The sequence below is a fragment of the Lolium rigidum genome, chromosome 7 (assembly GCF_022539505.1).
Source record: "Lolium rigidum isolate FL_2022 chromosome 7, APGP_CSIRO_Lrig_0.1, whole genome shotgun sequence".
In the NCBI taxonomy this organism is placed as follows: Eukaryota; Viridiplantae; Streptophyta; class Magnoliopsida; order Poales; family Poaceae; genus Lolium; species Lolium rigidum.
The window spans coordinates 132,315,343-132,335,281 of record NC_061514.1 but is presented as its reverse complement, the minus strand read 5'-3'; the positions used below and the strand labels follow the sequence as shown (position 1 = coordinate 132,335,281).

Genomic DNA, 19,939 nt, shown 5'->3' with positions numbered 1-19,939 from the left:
GTGTCCATTACATCATTCACATAATGACATAACCTTGTTATTAATAACATCCAATGTTCATGATCATGAAACTATGATCATCTATTAATCAACAAGCTAGTTATACAAGAGGCTTACTAGGGACTCCTTGTTGTTTACATAACATACATGTATCAATATTTCGATTAATACAATTATAGCATGGTATGCAAATATTATCATAAACACAAAGATATATTATAATAACCATTATATTATTTCCTCTTGGGCATATCTCCAACACTATATTGGTGTCTTCCAAGGTTTCTGAATGTTCTTCATCATTCGTTTCAATGTCTTTTTTTCATGATGAAGCATCTCCAAAATTTTGAACAAAATGTTAATTTTAAGTAGAAAATTATTTGGAGGCCGGGTTCGGGAAACGCGGCTGGACAGGGACACCTCCAAGCGCGACACCAAGGTGCGGCGTCCCTTAAACCACCGCCATCTATCTTAGGTCGAAGCAGAGTAAAATAACTTACCAAAATATAGTTGACCTGGCGCTTTAACCGAACGATGTTTGGGGAACGCGACTGGAGATGCTCTTGGCCTATTGGGTTAGTCTAGCCGGAAATTTCTTTTACGGGATTCTCCATCCCGATGCCGTATTGTTTTTGAAAAAAATCGAAATCAATATTAAAAAGTATTATTAAAAAATATTATTAAAAAGGGGTGTGATTATTTCTCAATCGACTGAGAATTAGCTTCGTTCTCAATTAATATTGTCATCAAATTTCAGTTGCAATTCATATTGTAATTAGTGACTAGCATGAATCACAAAATAAATTAAATGGTGTAAAATTTGACTGAATATAGTTCTTAACTAGGTACTAGAAAATCCCTAAAAAAAAATCCCTCGTCTCGTTGTTACTACATTCTATCACAAGCCAATAAAATACTCTAAGTAGTCATTTGGTATCCATCATTTAGGCCTGAATTCTAGAATTCATTTTGGAATTCTATAGGTAGGCTGTTTGGTTGTCACAGAATTGGGTCGTCATTTCATTTAGTAAATCTAGCAAAATGCCGCCATGGGTAAACACGATTCCGAGATGAGACCTGTCATTTGCGTTTCTCTATGAAAGCCATTTACAAATTAAATATTGAATTTTGCTGTCATTTATAATTACTGTGGCAACCAAACAAGTGTCTATTTCTGAAATTACAAATGAAATGAACATATGTATTCATTTCAAAATGCTACGGATGAAAGGAAAGCCTACCTTCCAAAAGACTAGGGTATTGATGAAGCGAATATGACACAAGCAAGTGGGAAGAGGCAGTGCCGTAGTGGGAAGAGGCAAGTGGGAAGCGACAACCCACGAATTGCGACCAACTTCCTTTTGGTTTGCTACATCAGTACAAGTACATCACCCCTTTATCTGACCATCACCTACACTGCGTTGTTTGCCATTGGTACCTCGATCCATGGGACCTTCCCGCTTTCGCCGCCGCTCCACCACCACAAGAGCCCTGCTGTCGTGCATCTCCATCTGCTTAGCCTTCCATGCCGTCCGCGCCCAGTCCAGCACCTTCAGCAGCACTGTCGACGGCAAGGAGTTTACCAGCTTCTCCTTCCCCACGTTCAGCAGGTCCCTGATGCAGCTCCCCGACAATCTGACCTTCTCCGGCAACTCCAGCGTCACCCAGAACACGCTTCAGATAACCCCGGACAGCAACACCGCTAGCGGCCCCGACAACTTCCTCGTAAACCAGACCGGCAGCGTGTTCTTGGCGTCCCCGTTCGTCCTGTGGGCCTCCAATTCCAGCTCCGCCGCCGACGGAAGGTACGTCGCCTCCTTCTCCACCGTGTTCAGGATCAACCTCTACCGCGCCAACGCGACGAACAAGGGTGAAGGGCTGGCGTTCGTCATCGCGTCAAGCAACGCCGCCGGCCCGCCCCCGGGAAGCCACGGCGGCTACCTTGGCCTCACCAACGCGTCCACGGACGGCAACTCCACCAACGGGTTTGCGGCGGTGGAGCTGGACACGGTGAAGCAGCCATACGACCCCGACGACAACCACGTCGGCCTCGACGTGAATGGCGTCCGGTCAACCGACGCCGCTTCCCTCACCCCCTTCGGCATCCAGCTCGCGCCCGTTGACACCACCGTCAACGACGGCTTCTACATGGTGTGGGTCGACTACAACGGCACCTCAAGGCACGTGTGGGTGTACGTGGCCAAGAACGGGAGCAAGCCCGACACCGCCGTGCTCAACGCGCCGCTGGACCTCTCGACCGTCCTCCTCGGCAAGAAGGCCTACTTCGGCTTCTCGGCTTCAACCGGCGTTAAGTACCAGTTCAACTGCGTGCTCATGTGGAACATGACGGTCGAGAGGCTCCACGACGGCAGCACCGCCAGCAAGTCGATATCCGGCTGGAACTGGAAGCTCGGGGCAGCCGTGGGGGCGCCTTGCGCCGTCGCACTTGCTGTCGGGCTGCTCGTCGTCGGCATGTACATCGCGAGGAGGAAGAAGCTGGTTGGCGGCGACCGCTGTACTGCCATTGACCTGAGGAGCATCCCCGGGGTGCCCAAGGAGACTTCAAGGAGCTGAAGAAAGGGACCAACAACTTCGACGAGAAGATGAAGCTGGGTCAGGGGGGCTACGGCGTGGTGTACCGCGGCACCGTGCTCGGGGAGCATGGCCGGAGCATGGAGGTGGCCGTGAAGCAGTTCTCCGGGGCGGACACCAAGGGGCGGGAGGACTTCCTCGCCGAGCTGAGCATCATCAACCGTCTCCGCCACCGAAATCTTGTCAAGCTCATCGGTAAGGAACTGCTTCTTTCCTCGCATCTGATGAGATCTGTCCATTTCACCATGCATGTTCATTTCTTAGTTGGAAAAGTTGCCGCTGATCACGTGCGTAGATATCAGCCACGGTTTGACTTCGTCACGACTAATTCTTTCGGTAGGGTCCAGGCCTCCGTAGGCTGTAACATTTTGTCCTTCTTCATGCACGTGGGCAATTGGGCACTCGCCCCTGCCCAATTTTTCTTTCCCTTCCTCTCCAAACTTTCAGCAGCGGATTTATACGTGTTAGGTAAGGGCATCTCCAGCGGCGCGACGCATTTCGGACGCCAAAAAGTGGTCGGCAGCGTCCGTTTGCGTCACCCAGCGGACATATTTTGACCGCGCGTCCGTTTGCGTCACGGGTGTGCTCCCACCGGGCGACCCATTTTTGAATTGCAACATAGTTCCCTTTGGTTTTCTACCACGAGCGATTGAATTGCAACATATGAAAACCAAACATAGAAAGTACATAAAAACTATAGAAGACCTAGACTAGTTGGTTCCTGACGGGCCGGCACCGTCGTTGCGTCGCTCCGTGGCCTGCTTCTCCGCCGCCTCCCGCGCGGCCGCTATGGCTCGGTGCGCCGCCGCGTCCTCTTGCGGTGCTCGCTCCGGCCTCGCGTTGGCGGCCTCGTCCTTGAGCGTCTCGAAAGACGCGACGAGGGCCCGGCTTGCTCCGCCGCCTTCTCCTCCGGCGTCGGCGCATCGGGGTCATCGGATGACCATGAAATCTCCGAGTCGAGTCCTCGGCTGCGGCGGCGGCCGCCGGCCTGCGCTGTTCCGGCTCGGCGTCGACGGCCGCATGGCCCGCCCGCTCCTCCTCTCGCTTCCTTCTCCGCTCGGCCCGGGGCCGCGGCGTCCCCGGCCGGGTGGAGGAGGTCGGTCTTGTCGTCGGAGTCGAACCCGTCGTCGGAGCTCGAGGCCGGGGAGGTGGAGTGGGAGGTGAAGGTGGAGGTGGAGGCGAGGCAGCCCGGCCGCGCCCGGCGCCGCTCATGGTGGATCTACTGAGTGGCGCTACGGCAGCGGCGGCTAGGGTTTAGTGCGGATGAGATGAGATGCTGGCCCCCCTGTTTATATAGGTCCGAGGCACGGCGACGGCCGCGCCACGCGGGGCATCGCTATTACTACGCGCGGCACGCGAGGCAGCCGCGAGACTCGCCGAAGCGACGCCTCGCTGCCGCATCGGCGGAGAAGACGCATCGACGCTCGCGTCCGCTAGCTGCCCACGTCTACTAGGCTGCGCACGCTCGCGGAAGCCGAGGCACGCCATTAACGCGGCCCCGCAAAGGCTGCGGCGCGCCGCCCGCAAGTAATGCCGCCGAAGACGAAGCGGTTGTGCCGGCCGCGGGCGGGCCCGTGCCAGGACCAACCGGTCACTTTGCGCGTCCGCGCAGCGTCCGCCGAGACGCAAACCTGGCGCATATTTGGGCCAGGTTTGCGTCTCTGCGGACGGCCCGGTCACTTTGCGTCGCGCCGCTGGAGGTGGTGCACGACGTTTTCGGTCACGGCGGACACAAGCGGTCGCTCAGCGTCCGTTTGCGTCGTGCCGCTGGAGATGTCCTAACACCGTATTTAATTCGGTCTCTCGTAAGACTCGAACTCGGCTAGGTTGGCTGCGCACTCGCAAACCTTGCTACTGAGCTAACACTTAGTTCTCTTCCTCTCCAAACTTTAACTAGAAACTCTTTCATAGTTTAATTTATCTATTTAGTTTCAATGGTGGGGGGATGGAGAGAACATTGAAACACGCCTCACGACATAATCGGAAATGCATCTGTGCATATGAAATGGGGCCAAAACGAAATCAGAACCGTTGCATGCCAAATGGATGGTCATCAGTGGGGTCCTCATATATGCCCACTCATATGAGAAGATTCCCTTCTCTAAATGCACTACTAATTGAAAAACGAGCACAACTTTCACATAACAAATGCAAACTCGTTTTTAATTGCATATTTGACTTCCTGATGACGAACTCTTCGAAATGAATCTAATATTTAATATTTAAAAATATATTTCGTGAACTGGATCTATAGAGTCCTCTATTATTTACGCACGTAGTCCATATGACAGGTTCATGTAGTCATCGCGAAATGACGTGCTGGATTTATAAAGTCCTTGTTAATTATTTAGATGGTACATGCAGTACTGCCAAGAGTACTATTGATTTACACACATGACAGCTGTAGATTCTCTTTTTATGTGGGGTCATGCTGAACCGAATCTCGAGAAACATGAGTAATAGCAACGGTTGTGATATCAACTTCGCCCCATTTCGCATGCACCATCTGCGGGTCGGACAAAATGATGGGAATTCTACAAAGATGAAACAGATGGAAAGTCCATTCCACGGCGTGAGCAGTTTTTGACCGGTGACTTTAGAAGAAGAGAGAGCTCACGGAGAGAGATGGACAGTGAGACTTCTTTCAGCATCTGGTCCATAAAATAGGACAAGAGACAATGAAAAGAAGATTTCTATTGGCACCGTGTGTCGCCGTCAGTTCACTTATTGCGATAGCAGAATTTCAAATGTTATCCAACGCTTGTTAGCGCGTGCGTAGCTACATACCTAATCACTAAATACTCTCTCATGCCTTATTTAAATTTAACTGTAAAACTGCCATGTCTCTCTCTGTGTTTTGAGTTGATCGATCTGTTAAGGATGAAGCTCGAAGAAATCCCTAGTGTTGCAACAAAGAATATTCTAGGCAATGGTAAAATTTGTTACCTACATATTAAATTTATTATTTGGCTGTGTGTGTTTCTAAAAAAAGCACAACGTAGGTCATACTACGTACAAAACATGTGAGTTGCATTACTTCCTATAGTGAATGGTGATAAAAAAACTATAGTGTTACGTGCTTCCACCGTTAAGTACGATTTCACCATATAATATACTGTTATTATCGGTGTAAATAGGAAATCATTATAGTTTGTTTTTTCAAAATGGGAGATATGACCCAACCCTCTGTATCAAAATGATACATACGTCATTTATTTCATTATGAAAAGTTTAGTCCCAACCCATACATAGTTCTCAATCCAGAAATAACAGCTTATGCTTGCTTTGCGTCCATACTAAGATTGAGAAGTACAAATTTCTGTGAGCACTGCAACATATGCGATGATTTCCATACGATACATGTCCGTCGCTGCGATCAAGTTGTGCGTGTACCGATGGCTAGAGCATCTCACAATGCAGAGAAAGGATAGGACATGTATCGGATGTGAATTGTTGTAAGCATGGCAATTTAGTATTTCTATTCTCAACATACAAATATTCCATCTAGAAATAACTATTTATTTCTTGACTCTATAATGAATCTTTAGTGGCAGAGTGAAGGGGATTAGTACATCTAGCCAACATCACTGGCACAAACCAAAACAGAAGTATTAAAAACATAGAGGCATCGGAGGATTGTCCCAAGCCGATATTATTTCATAATTAACGCAGAAAGCAAATGGTTACAGTTTGGTTACCTGCATGTTTCTGTTCTGCATCCACAATTAACCACAATTAAAATGGCATGCTCCCTTTGCTTACATATAGAGATTAAAAAGTATTTATAATTGAAACATACCAATCCATCTAGAAATAATTATTTGCTTCTTGACTCTCGACAGTATCTGAAATGGGAGAGTTGAAATGGATTAGTTCATCTAGCCAACATCACTGATGTAAACCGAAACAGAAACATTCAAAATTATTCAAAAGCAAAAAACAAAAGAAAAATGATAGGCATCATAGGATTGTCCCAAGAGGATCCAGAACACATAGATTGTTACAAGAAATTATCCTAATATCACATTGAACTTGTTCTCCAAAGAGCAATCTCCAGATAAAGCTTCCTTCCTATACGATAAATTGTGATTGTCCAGATAAAATCTTATCCTGTATTTCACAAGAAGAAAATAAATTTGGTAGAGATAGGGAGATATGAGGACCCGTCTTGGAGCATTTCGGAGGTAGTAGAGGCAGGCTGGGTGTGGCACGCAACAACAATATAATCTGAAAGGAGGAGATGCCCAGCCGGATGATATATGTAAAAGATCAGGTAGGTTTGATTCTACTCGGATAACCGAGATTGTATTTCTGTCTTGGTTTATATAGGAGTACATCGAGAGGGATAGGGAGAAGTCCTGAATACATACGAGTCTACAACAACCGACTCAAACACTATTTCTAACACCCTCCCTTAATCACAACTTTCTCAAGTTGAGATTAAATCTAAACTCTTCAAAACTTTTTACAGGAAGCGGTTTTGTGAACCCATCAGCAACCTGATCTTTGGAAGGAATGAACCTTATGTCAAGCTGCTTCTTCATCACTCTTTCTCTAACAAAATGAAAATCAATCTCGATGTGTTTAGCTCTTGCATGAAAAACCGGGTTTGCTGACAAATATGTGGCTCCTAAATTGTCACACCACAGACACGGCTTCTGAAACAGTTTGATTCCAAGTTCTGCAAGAAGAGACTGTACCCAGATTATCTCAGCCGTTGCATTTGCCACAGACTTATATTCTGCCTCTGTACTTGACCTAGATACTGTAGCCTGTTTCTTAGCACTCCAAGAAATCAGATTTGGTCCAAAGTACACAGCAAACCCTCCAGTAGATCTTCGATCATCTATACAGCCAGCCCAGTCTGCATCTGAGAAAGCACTGACCAAAGTAGAACTAGACCTCATAAAAGTGAGACCCATGCTAAGTGTATGCTTCACATATCTCAGTATACGCTTTGCAGCAGTCCAGATGCACGATAGTAGGAGCATGTAAATACTGACATACCTTGTTGACAGCATAAGAAATATCAGGTCTCGTAAGAGTTAAGTATTGTAAAGCACCTACCATGCTGCGGTAGTTTGTGATATCTTCAGGTCCCAACATGTCTCCCTCCCTGGCTGTAATCTTCTCAGAAGAGGACAGGGGTGTAGGGGAACCTGAACAATGTGTCATGCCAACTCTACTGAGAACATCTTGAGCATACTTAGCTTGACTGAGTACTATGCCATCATCAACCTGATGAACTTCAATACCTAAGAAATAATGAAGAGTGCCAAGATCTTTTAACGCAAACTCTCCACTAAGAGCCTTTAGAAGTGCGTCTGTAGCAGCAGAAGAAGAACTGGCAACTATAATATCATCCACATAGATCAACATATAGATGGTGACTCGAGACTTATGATAGATAAACAACGAAGTGTCTGACTTAGAAGCAACAAAACCATACTGAATAAGCTGAGAACTCAACCTAGAGTACCACGCTCTGGGTGCTTGCTTCAGTCCATACAACGCCTTGTCAAGTCTGCAGACATAGTTTAGTTTTCCTCGATCTTCATAACCAGGAGGCTGTCGCATATAAACTTCCTCTTCAAGAACACCATGCGAAACGCATTCTTGACGTCCAACCGTCGCAAACTCCATCCCCTAGATACAGCAATAGCAAGGACAAGTCTTATCGTGGCAATTTTAACAACTGGACTGAAGGTATCCTCATAGTCAATCCCATATCGTTGTTTGAATCCCTTAGCAACAAGACGGGCTTTGTAACGATCAACAGACCCATCAGCTCTACGCTTTACTTTGTAAACCCATCGACAGTCAATAACATTGGTGCCTACCCGCGGAGGAACAAGTCTCCACGTTTGATTATTCTGAAGAGCTCGAAATTCTTCATCCATGGCTGCTTTCCAGAGTGGGTCATCCAGGGCAGCCTGCAAATTAACAGGTTCATCTGTAGTAGTGGACAAGAGCCATCGTACCGTGCCGTCAGTATATTGTTTGGGGCGACGAGGGCGCTGCGAAACACGTGTGGCAGGAGGACGCACGGGAGACAGCGGCGCAGAGGATCCACCCTGGCCAGCATCGGATCCAGCCGCATGTGCTGCATCTGACGCAGCAGGGTCCGCATTTGATCCTGTGGGCGAGTGTGTGCCAGACGAGGAAGAAGACGCCGGCACAGAAGATCCAGGCGACGTGCTGCTCCCTCTGTCGCTGGCAGTCGCGGCGGGCGACTGGCGCACTGACGCAGGCGATGATTGGCGCGCAGAGGCTGTCGGCGTCCGATCCGAGGATGCAGGATCCGAGGAAGATCCTGTGCTGTTTGTCCCTGTGGCTGTTATTTCATGTGAAGAACCGTTTGAGCTGGTTTGAGCACCGTTTTCAGTCAGATTTTCTGGGGCATCCGAATTTGGACCTGTAGTAATCTGTGGAGCATCAAGAGGAACACTGGAACCAGGATTAGCAGTATGATTATTATCATCATGTAGATCATCAATTATAACGTTCCCATGCTCAAAATTATGCAAAGAAGGATCAAGTAAAAGAATGGCTTTGCGGAGCGAAGCTCCAAACATTTGGATGCAAATTCTGAAAGGGGAAGACTGCCTCGTCAAAGACAACATCTCTGGAAATATAGACACGGCCTGTGTTAACCTCAAGACATTTAACCCCTTTATGGCGAGGACTATAACCAAGGAAGACACATTGTGTAGAACGAAAAGCGAGCTTGCGTTTATTGTAGGGACGCAAGTTGGGCCAACAAGCACATCCAAACACACGAAGAGACTTGTAGTCTGGCTTTGTTCCTAAGAGACGATGAACAGGCGTGTCATTGTTGATGACTTTGCTAGGCAGCATATTGATGAGATAGGTGGCAGTGAGAAAAGCTTCATCCCAAAATTTTAAGGGCATATGTGCATGAGCAAGAAGAGCTAGACCGACTTCAACAATGTGACGATGCTTTCTTTCGGCATCACCGTTTTGTTGATGTGCATGAGGACAAGAGACATGGTGTGAGATGCCTTGGGATTGAAAAAGAGAATTTAACTTCTCATATTCTCCACCCCAATCTGACTGAACAGTAAGGATCTTGGTGTTAAGTTTGCGTTCAACAAGCTTTTGAAAGTTAACAAAGGCAAGTAATAGGCATCAGATTTTTTCTTAAGCAAATAAATCCACGTAAACTTGCTATAATCATCAATGAAGCTTACATAGTAATCATGGCGACCTCACGTAGGTAGGCGCGGGACCCCATACATCGAGAAAACTAATCGAAGGGGACCGAGTGGATACACTTGTGGATATAGGATATGGCAATTGATGACTTTTAGCTTGCTGACACGAATCACACACTGACTCTAAACTGGACTCCTTGACAATATGAAGTTTATTCTTGCTAATAATCTGTCTAACTATGGCTAGAGACGGATGCCCTAGACGACTGTGCCACCTTGCTTGTGAGGGCTTAGCGGCAACACATGCATGCTTGGAGGATGAGGAAGACATCAATGAAGATATGAGTGGGTAAAGCCCACCCACACGCCGCCCTCTATGAAGAATTCTCCGCGTGACCTCGATCCTTGATCAAAAAGAAAAAGGGGTGAAACTCAATGAACACACGATTGTCAAGGGTAAACCGATGGACGGACAAAAGATTTTTCGATGCATGTGGAACATGTAGGACATTGGTGAGATGAAAATTTTGTGCAGGGGTACGAACAATTGAATGACCAACATGTGAAATAGGCATACCATGACCACCGGCGGTGTTGACCCTATCGCTGCCACGATACTTGTCCCGGACTGTCATGTTGTTGAGTTCACTGGTGATATGATGAGTGGCACCGCTGTCCTGGTACCAGTTGGTGTCCACACCATAGGAGGCGATATGGGCTTCTTTGTCGTCGGAGTCGTCATCATCATCCTGAAAACGCCACCAGCAGTCTTTGGCGGCATGACCCTCTTTGTTGCAGATTTGGCAGGTGGTGTTCACCCATGGCGTAGTGCGACGCCTTCCACGTCCACGTCCACGGCCCCCGCCAGGAGGTGCACGCCCGCCACCGCGTCCTTGACGCGGCTGTCGATCATCACGACGATCGTCGCGCCTATCCTCCTGCGCGCGTCACGGCGATCGTAGTCACCGCGATCACCGCGGTCACCGCGGTCACCATAGTCACCGCGAGACCGGTTGTTGTAGCGTCCGGCGTCCGCCACGTTGAGTGTAGTTGGCGGAAGTCTCAAACTCGGAGGCGAGCAGGACCACCGAGCAGCTCCTCGGCGTTGGTCATAAGCCCGAAGCCGGGCATAGAGCGAGGGAGCGTGAGCGGCGTCGTAACCGCGCCGAGGGCGGCAACCAGCGCATTGTAGGGCGCCCCAAGACCTGCCGGGATGAAGGATATGTGCTCGCCGGTGCGGATGGGCTCGCCAGCAGCGGCAAGGGCATCAACGATGCGTTGTATCTTGGTGAGGAACGCATCGGTAGACATCTGTAATTTCTTGGTGTTTGCCGGTTCGATCCGTAAGTTCGTGACTTCGGTCCGACACCGCGAGGCAAACATCTCCTCAACCGCCTGCCGGACACCGGCGGCGGTCTCGATTCTCTCGAACGTGAGGCAGAACCTCAGATCCAATCGACTGAAGGAGATACCCGAGCACAATCTGATCCCGTGAGATCCACGAGTCATAGGCCGGGTTGTTGATTTTCTTGGGAGTTTGATCCGTAGCTTCCTTGTCGGTGGGCGCGACCTCAAGCATCTCCGGCGGAGCAGCATCGCTGCCATCAAGGAGACCGAAGAGGCGAGCGCCCCGGATCGGCGGAAGGACTTGGGCTCGCCACCCTGTGTAGTTGGCGCGCGTCAGTTTGTCAGACGGCGGCTGTCCCAGATTGATGGACTGGAGCGAGGAGGGCGACGCCATGGAGACGACGACCAAAGACGATCGGGGCGGCGGCGAGGTAGAGGATGGATCGTAGGGTTTCGGCGATCAGTTTCGTCGGCGAAGAGGCCGGCCTGATACCATGTAAAAGATCAGGTAGGTTTGATTCTACTCGGATAACCGAGATTGTATTTCTGTCTTGGTTTATATAGGAGTACATCGAGACGGATAGGGAGAAGTCCTGAATACATACGAGTCTACAACAACCGACTCAAACACTATTTCTAACAATATATACTTGTAAAGTGAGGATTGGGTAGATTAGATTGGTCGTAGTGGAGAGTAACTTACACTAGTAGTATATGTGGTTTCATGCATTATGCTATTTGTTATGTAGTAGTTATCATCTCACTCTTTTTCTTTAGTAGTTGGTATTTTAGGATGTGTGATGTTATTATCTATATTATTCTCACTATGAATATTCATGGGTCGGTAGGTCAGGAGGCACAAGTGGAGGCGTTTAGTGTGATAAATTATGTGTTCTCTTTAGCGGGATGGACCGGTAAATTATTGCAGTTAATAGTGGAGGATACAAAAGATTTAAAAAGATAGTGGAGTACCTGATTGTGTGGCATGGTTGCATGAGGTAAGGGCCAATAAAAACAATTGGAGTGACTTGGAGTGACCTTGCATGCTTGGATGCTCAAAGAAGTCAACTTAATGAATTGCTCTTATTTAAATATTATACATGATTGACTCGTAGTATGTGATCCCTCCATCACTTTGACAACGCAATTGCTTACTTCAGGATAAAATATTGCTAGTTGCGAATCCGTTGGCCGCGTAGCGGCTAGTCCTCTCTAAATTTCGTTTCGCCTAGTTTTTAAATTAGTGTTTAGTTAAGTTCTACACCGTCTAGTTGCATCATGATTTGTACATCACTTTAACGGTTTGTAGTTTTTAAATTAGTGTTTATAACTGAGTTTTTTTCTTGTAAGTAGAATTGTAATTTTTCAGTTACAAGTGAAAATGCAACTAAAAAAGCTACAAACCGTTAGATTTTGTTCATAAGTCGTGCGTCACGAGTTACAAAGTGGACTGCAATGGAAATTTGATGATCTCATCTAGTAGCTGTGAACTAGGATACTGATAGTTGGGAGTCAGGTGAGAACTAATAGTAATCACGTAGCACATCCACACACTGTTTTTTTTCTTCTGTGCGATAAAAACATAAGTGTCCCACGTGCTGTTTGCAGGCTGGTGCCATCAAAATTAAGTGTCCCATGTGCTGTTTGCAGGCTGGTGCCATCAAAATGGTGTGTTGCTGCTGGTGTACGACTTGATGCCCAATGGCAGCCTGGACAAGCATCTCTTCGGCCGCTCGGATGCTCCGACCCTCAATTGGGAGCAGCGCTACAACGTCGCCGCCGGCGTTGCGTCCGCTCTGAACTACGTCCACCACGACTACGACCAGATGGTGATCCACCGGGACATCAAGCCGTCGAACATCATGCTGGACGCCGCCTTCAACGCCAGGCTCGGCGACTTCGGCCTCGCCCGCGCCCTCGAGTCCGACAAGACCTCCTACACCGACAAGGTCGGCCTACCGGGGACGCTGGGCTACATCGCGCCGGAGTGCTTCCACACCGGCAGGGCGACCAGGAGTCGGACGTGTTCGGCTTCGGCGCTGTCGTTCTGGAGATCGTCTGCGGCCGCCGCAACTCCTACCACCACCCGGCCGGCTGCAGCCAGCTGCTGGACGAGGCGTGGGAGCTCCATGGCGCGGGCAGCGTCCTCAAGGCCGTCGACCCTAGGCTCGCTGGCGAGTTCGACGAGGCCGACGCCGAGCGGCTTCTGCTGCTAGGCCTCGCATGCAGCCACCCCAACCCTTGGGAGCGGCCAAATGCGCAGGCCATCCTGCAGATCTTGACGCGCGCTGCCCCGCCGCCTGACGTGCCGCCATCCAGGCCGGCGTTTATGTGGCCCGTGCGGCCGTTTGGTCTCGTCAACGAGGACGGGGAGATGTCCACGTCGGGCAGCTCGGCCACCTGCAGCACGGTCATAACTGCGTCGCTGTTAAGATAACGAGGATCATTCCGGTTTTGTTTTTCTTTTTTCGAACTTCCAATTTTTTGATTTTAAAGTTTTACAAAATTTTGAAAAAATATATAGACGTAGAGAATTTTGTAATCTATCAGTATGTAAATTTTCATATTGAAATACATTATATTTTGTCCTCCGTAAAAATAACAAAATCTCACAAACATGACGAAATCTAGATTGTAGTGTACTCTTCATTTCTGTTCACCAACGATGAAATCGAGATTTGTTATTTTTAATGAGCCCAAATAACAATATGTTACACACTTGTAGATTACAATATTACCTATATTACAATATTTTTCGCATTTTTTAACATGTTTAAAATGAATTTTCCGTAGATTCAAACATTGGCCTACATGTAGCCCGGCTAAAAAAAATCCATTCTCGGATCATTTGGAATGTATATGATGCCTGGGTTTGATCGGATTCTCAAAAAGTGATTTTGAACGGGTCATGTACCTTTCCGCCGTTGACGTTGTTATTAATTTAACGTTGAGCTTTTTGGCCTTTTATTATCTATAAAAAAGTTATTTCTAACGGAGTCATGTCCTAGTACTAGGGGTGTAAATGGATAGAATAATTTTCGCACTGAAATCTGTCCCGAATAAATTTAAAGGTATCCATATCCGTTTTTAAAGATCCAGTGGATAAGAATATCCGATTCTGAAGTGATGCTCCATATATGGTATAGGATATGGTATAATAGCATACGGATACGGATTATCCAAAATTTCATTAGGATAATCCAAATGTTTTAAACCAGATAATTCGAGCCAAGATCAATCTCACAAGGTTAGTGGATATTGAGTTATCAAATTTATTTGGCGAGCATGTTTAGCTTTATACTTGCATCAATGCTTGAGTTTTCATGTATTGCATCTATTTTCTCTTAAGTACACAAGACTAAAACTGAAAGTTAAAACTTTCTCAAGATTTGCAAGAACTATAACTATCTACCGATGAGAGCATATATCAGAATATTTTTTCCGTTCCGAGTCTGTCTCATTTTCAATTCGAATCTGCAGTCAGGTATATCCACATTTGAATCTGAAACCAACCAAAATTCGCTCCGATCTGAATCCGAGAAAACTATATATTATAAGCAAAATCCGATCCGATCGGTTTACACCCCTACCTAGGACACATGTTGTAATTAATCAGGAGTTGTCACCTTAAAATGTATTCAGAATTTTTCACTCATATATAACATATATTTTATGTATACTGTTCATAAAAAATACTAATACTTGTAAGTTAATTTTTTCATTGGGTTTCCACAAAAAAAAATAACAATTACTTAGAAATTATTAGAAACAATGACATTTTTACCATGAAATCTATTTCAGAGATATTTTATTGTTCTGATTTATTAAAGATTAATTTAAAAACGGAAATAAAAAATTATATTATACAAAACATTGCAAGTAGAGTTCTAGGATGATTATGTTTCATTCGGTTACCATTTAAGCACCGGTCGTCAATTATTTGTACAGGCTTCCATACGGTTTCATCTACGTTTGAACAAATATGTAAAAGGTACGTTCAAAACATGGTGCAACTCTTTACAGGTGAGCAACTTTTATGAAATATATGTGTTATCACATTAAACCATAACAAAATGTGTGTGAAAAACTATATTATAAACAATCATATGCAATATTGATCTGAAATAATTCAATTATGATAGATTAGTTTCATTTAAAATTCATTACAATTTCATAAATCGAATTTTAAACTTAAAAACACAAGTACAAGATCGATCTTGTTTTGAAAATTTAATCATGAGAAACTTAAATATCAAAGCGGATCAAAAAAATTGGACTTACAGTTCAAAAGATAAGAACCATACGAGCTTATACAAGTTTAGAAACAAAAGTATAAAAGATGGCTAGGTTGACAGCCATACGCACTTTTTAATGCAAGCATATCTGAAAAACTTCCACCACTGCACTTTTTAAAAACCAGATATGCCCCTCCACCGGAAAACTTCCTCCATTGCAATCCCACTCCCGCATTGACCAACTGAAACGGCGATGTTTTATCCTCCGCCACTTGCCACCGCGAGTTCTCCGTCTTGCGGGGCACTACCAGCCGACATGGAGAGTGGACCCTGCCTATGCCGACTCCACACGTCCTCCTTTCGATAGCTACAACATGCATTGCCCCCTGAGATGGTGGCTATCACAATTTATCGTCCTCATACCTACGGAGTCATGTTGGTGGATCACATAATGATTTAACATTTTTTGTGGTAGCGCATATACTTGTGCTTGAGGTAGCTAGATCCGATGGTTGTTGGCGGAACTAAGCTCACGTGCCACGACGCAGTGGTACCCGATATGATGACTAACACGGACATGTGCCAACCATCGGTATGCGGGATGTTCCTACAGATTGGGCCTCGGGTGGGCGTGAGAAAGAACAAATGGAGATGGGGGAGAAATATCTACCATGATTGCAATCTCTTTTACACCAAACCGGATTGGTGGGGCCATGGGGTTAATGAGAGTGTCAAACACCTAAGAGCTGAAGTTTTGGGTTTTTGTCACCTCTGGCACTCTAGTCCATCCATTTTCATAAAATAATGCATATAGTTTTAGTTAAAAGTCAATGTCTTGTAATTTTGACAAACAATATAGATAAAAATATGAACATGTATAACATCAAATACATCAACAAATCCAGCAAAGAATGTATTTTTATAGTGTATTTATTAAATATTTTATATGTTTGTATTTTCACCTAAAAATGTAGTTAAACTTACAAAATGTTTGGCTTTAAACACGTGCGATAGAACATATCAACCACACTCTCAGCATCCACTGGGGAAGGCAACTAAAAATTCCGTCGCCGGGACTTGAACCCGGGTCTCTCGGGTGAGAGCCGAGTATCCTAACCACCTAGACTACGACGGAATGTCGATAATTGAATCATCAAAATCTATAAAACCACGAGTGTAAGGCATACTTCGGGATTTCCAGCATCACAACTTCTCGTGAGCCGGGGGCAGTAACCAGATCAGAGCGCTGCTTGATGCAGATATGCTTAGCAAGACACCTAAACCGACCACAACATGTCTGCAGCACTCCTTGGTCCATAGCATATCTTTTCTTGATTGTCCATAGCATATCTGAACTTCCCCGTGCCAGAACACGATCCACTGTTTCAAATTGGGACAAAATGTATCCTGAGAAACTGAGCCAACCTATGGTTGTCTTGATTGTCGAACAAAGTTGGATCAGTCTATTTTACCTCACTACTAAGAGAACCCTATGCATCATGTGCAGCTACGCAACTGACCAATGCGTACTGAAGATTCACTCCCACTGTTCAAAATCTCGGGATCATCCTCAGTTCAGTCAGTGAAACATCAAACGGTTCAAGGTTACCATCACAAAGTACTCCATCAGCTGACCATGCATCCAGTTTCCTCAGGTTTAGCTACCAAGCATTTGCTTCCACAAAGAACTGGAGTAGTAGAAAACAATCTAAATGTGCCGTAAATCCCCGTGTAGATTTTTGAGAACACTGTATGTTACCCGAAAGGCTTCTTCAGAAATGTGAACGTTCTCAGCACGCGAGAGAATTCTCGGGAAGAATAATAGAGTGATTCGTAGCTTCTTATTTCCACAGGAAACTCTTCTTACATATACACGCGAAAGTGAATCGAGTTCATCACATCTTCTCTACACACACACACACACTGTAGGGAGAAGCGAAGCTGACAAGCGCTCTGGCATTAACACTGGCACACGCCTAGCATTTCGTAGTTCAGAAATTCAGAGCTCGACTTTCTTGGCCTGGCGCTCCTCGCCCCCAGCGCTGCCAGCGTTGCCGATGCTCGTCTTGGCGGCGGCGCCATCGTCGCCCCCTGCGATGCCGACCACGCGCGGGCCCTTGATCTGGTCGGGCGCCAGCTTCCGGAAGCGCACGGTGAGGACGCCGGCGTCGAGGCTGGCGGCGACGGTGTCGAGGTCGGCGTTGTCGGGGAGGCGCATCTGGCGCCAGAACCTGCCGTAGGAGCGCTCCTCGCGGTGCCAGTGGTCGCCCTTGCGCTCCTCCACCTCCCGCCGCCGCTCGCCGCTGATCCGCAGCACCCGGTTCTCCTCGATCTCCACCTTGATGTCCTCCTTCCGCATCCCCGGCACGTCCACCACGATCTCGTGGGCGTCGGGGGTCTCGCGCCAGTCCACGCGGGCCATGGACACCATGGCCACGTCGTCGCGGTCGAAGCCGAAGGGGACGTGCTCCAGGATCCGGAACGGGTCGGCCAGGAGGCCCATCTCCTGCAGCGGCGACGTCACGGCATCGTCCCGCCCGCCGCCGCTGTTCCCAAACCACGGGATGATCGCGCCGTGGGCAGGCACCACGGCCAGAGCCACGGCAATGCAGCAGAGCGCCATGAAGTATCGCGTCGACATTGTCACACTGAACTCGAGTATGCTACTGCTGGGTTAATAGTTTGAGTGCGCACACTCTGTTTTGGCGTGTATTCTTTGATCTCGTGGGTCTATGTCGTCTTGTTGATTTGTTGAATGCGATGTGATGAAGACGAGATGACGAGGGCGTGTCCAATTTATAGGGTGGGTGAGAGAGTTGGGAGCGGTGGAAAGAGGAGAGGTGGCGAGCAAGCGAGAAGGTTCGTTCGACGAGTTCTGTCCGGAGGTTTCCAGCGTCTTCAGAGGTTGACGATGGCGGGAGAGGATTCCCGAAGGTGCAGACAGAGTCTGGGCCTACGGATAGGCACATGCTACAGCGAAACTGAGGCCGGGCCGGTGGAACGAGTAAGATAGGCTTAAAAGTTAAAATGGGCTGGACCTAATGACTTGGTTGCTAATTCTCAAACAAACAAAAAAAGACTGCGAAGAGTAGCAACTTTGAACTAGCCAAATGCAAAGAGAGATTGCCATGTAGTTGCTCGTATTTTAGCTAGGGAGAGTTTTAACAAGATCTTTTTGTAATTGGGTCGATTAACCCTCTAATCTTGTTTTCCAAACTCTCATAGGGTGAAGCTAGAAAAGTAGTTCATTTGTGTCATTCCTTTGAACTTATAGGTGTCAATTCGAATTTATAATAGTATTGCTTCATTTACAAAGGGAAATAGTAAGCAATAATAGTCATAGAGGATGTAACCATGATATCAGCTGCCATGATGGCCTTTCCTTTTAAAAAAACTTTCAACTAGCCAATTAAACGCCCCTAAAAACAGCCTATTAAAGTGAAAGCAAATGTTCTAATCTTCAGAAATTTTCACTCAATTATCTTCAGAACTTTATTTTGTGTGTGACCGCTAAGTTCATCTACGATACCGCGACATGCCTTGCACGCAAGGAGTGTCTCACCGGCCACATTGCGTTCAACATTTATAGGTCCTCAGCTACTGAGGTGGCGACTCAAGCCGCTATTCTCGAGGTTAGTCTAGCTGTGTGAATTTGTTCTTCTATGATTTTTCAATATAGTTTGGAGGAACATCAAGATGAAAAAGATATAGGTAGAGATAATGACTTCGAAAGTCTTTCACATAACTTTTAGTTTTATCAAATATATATATTGTCCATGCAACATGTTTATTTTTATTTGATGTAAGGCATTCTGGTTAGTTTATCAATAAATTTGGATCATTAACTCAAAGAAAAACTACAATTCTAAAATATGAGGGCTAATGAGAGCCTACTTCAAAAAATATTACCAATGGAAATATCTCTTACATAGAAGTATTTTTTACTACTCCCTCCGTCTCACGAAACTTGTGTGAGATTTATCAAGATTTGGATACATCTATATGCTATTTAGTAACTAGATTTATCCAAAATTTAACAAATATCAGACAATTGTCATGGGACAAAAGGAGTAAAAGATAGCTAAAATAATGTGATTATGGTAATTCATGCAATAGACGTCATACACATGGTAACTCACATAGTGGATTATCTTCTTTAGAACTGAATCAGCAATTATTTTCAAGGAAATGTAGAGAATCATTACATCTCATCTATGAAAAGTTGCATTGGTTGGATAAATCTGAGAAAAGTGTGTTTGAAATCATGGTAAATCAATCTGGCTACCATGAAGTATTATGTTTCATTCATTGGTTAATTAGGCAATAAATATATCCATGTCTATTTTCTATGACAAAACAAACTGATCATATCACATTTTTAGAGTAGTATATTTGGTAAGCGAACTTATTAGCGAAACATGATTTTAGAGTAATATAAGTTAGTGACACATTTGTACCAGTTTCTACCACAATAATCATCTAAATGTAGGAACGTAATCCTCCCATTCTCCCATTAAAAGTTAATCCTCTCATTTTGACCTTCAACATCATGCATAGTTCGTGTTAGTACATTTAAAATATACTAGCATT

The 19,939-nt window shown here is 46.0% G+C and overlaps 1 protein-coding gene, 1 non-coding gene and 1 pseudogene across 2 annotated transcripts; 1 reads left to right on the top strand and 2 right to left on the bottom strand.

The window, feature by feature from the left end:
- The first annotated feature begins 1,418 nt into the window (after nt 1–1,418).
- LOC124669395 lies at nt 1,419–13,609 on the top strand (annotated as a pseudogene).
- Nucleotides 13,610–16,411: 2,802 nt separating this feature from the next.
- TRNAE-CUC lies at nt 16,412–16,484 on the bottom strand. The gene has a single exon. It is a non-coding gene; the product is annotated as a tRNA-Glu (tRNA).
- An 864-nt stretch (nt 16,485–17,348) lies between these two features.
- Nucleotides 17,349–17,972, bottom strand: LOC124669429 (23.2 kDa heat shock protein-like). The gene has a single exon (XM_047206049.1). It carries the CDS (start codon nt 17,970–17,972, stop codon nt 17,349–17,351), a length of 624 nt encoding a protein of 207 aa, XP_047062005.1.
- Nucleotides 17,973–19,939: the final 1,967 nt, after the last annotated feature.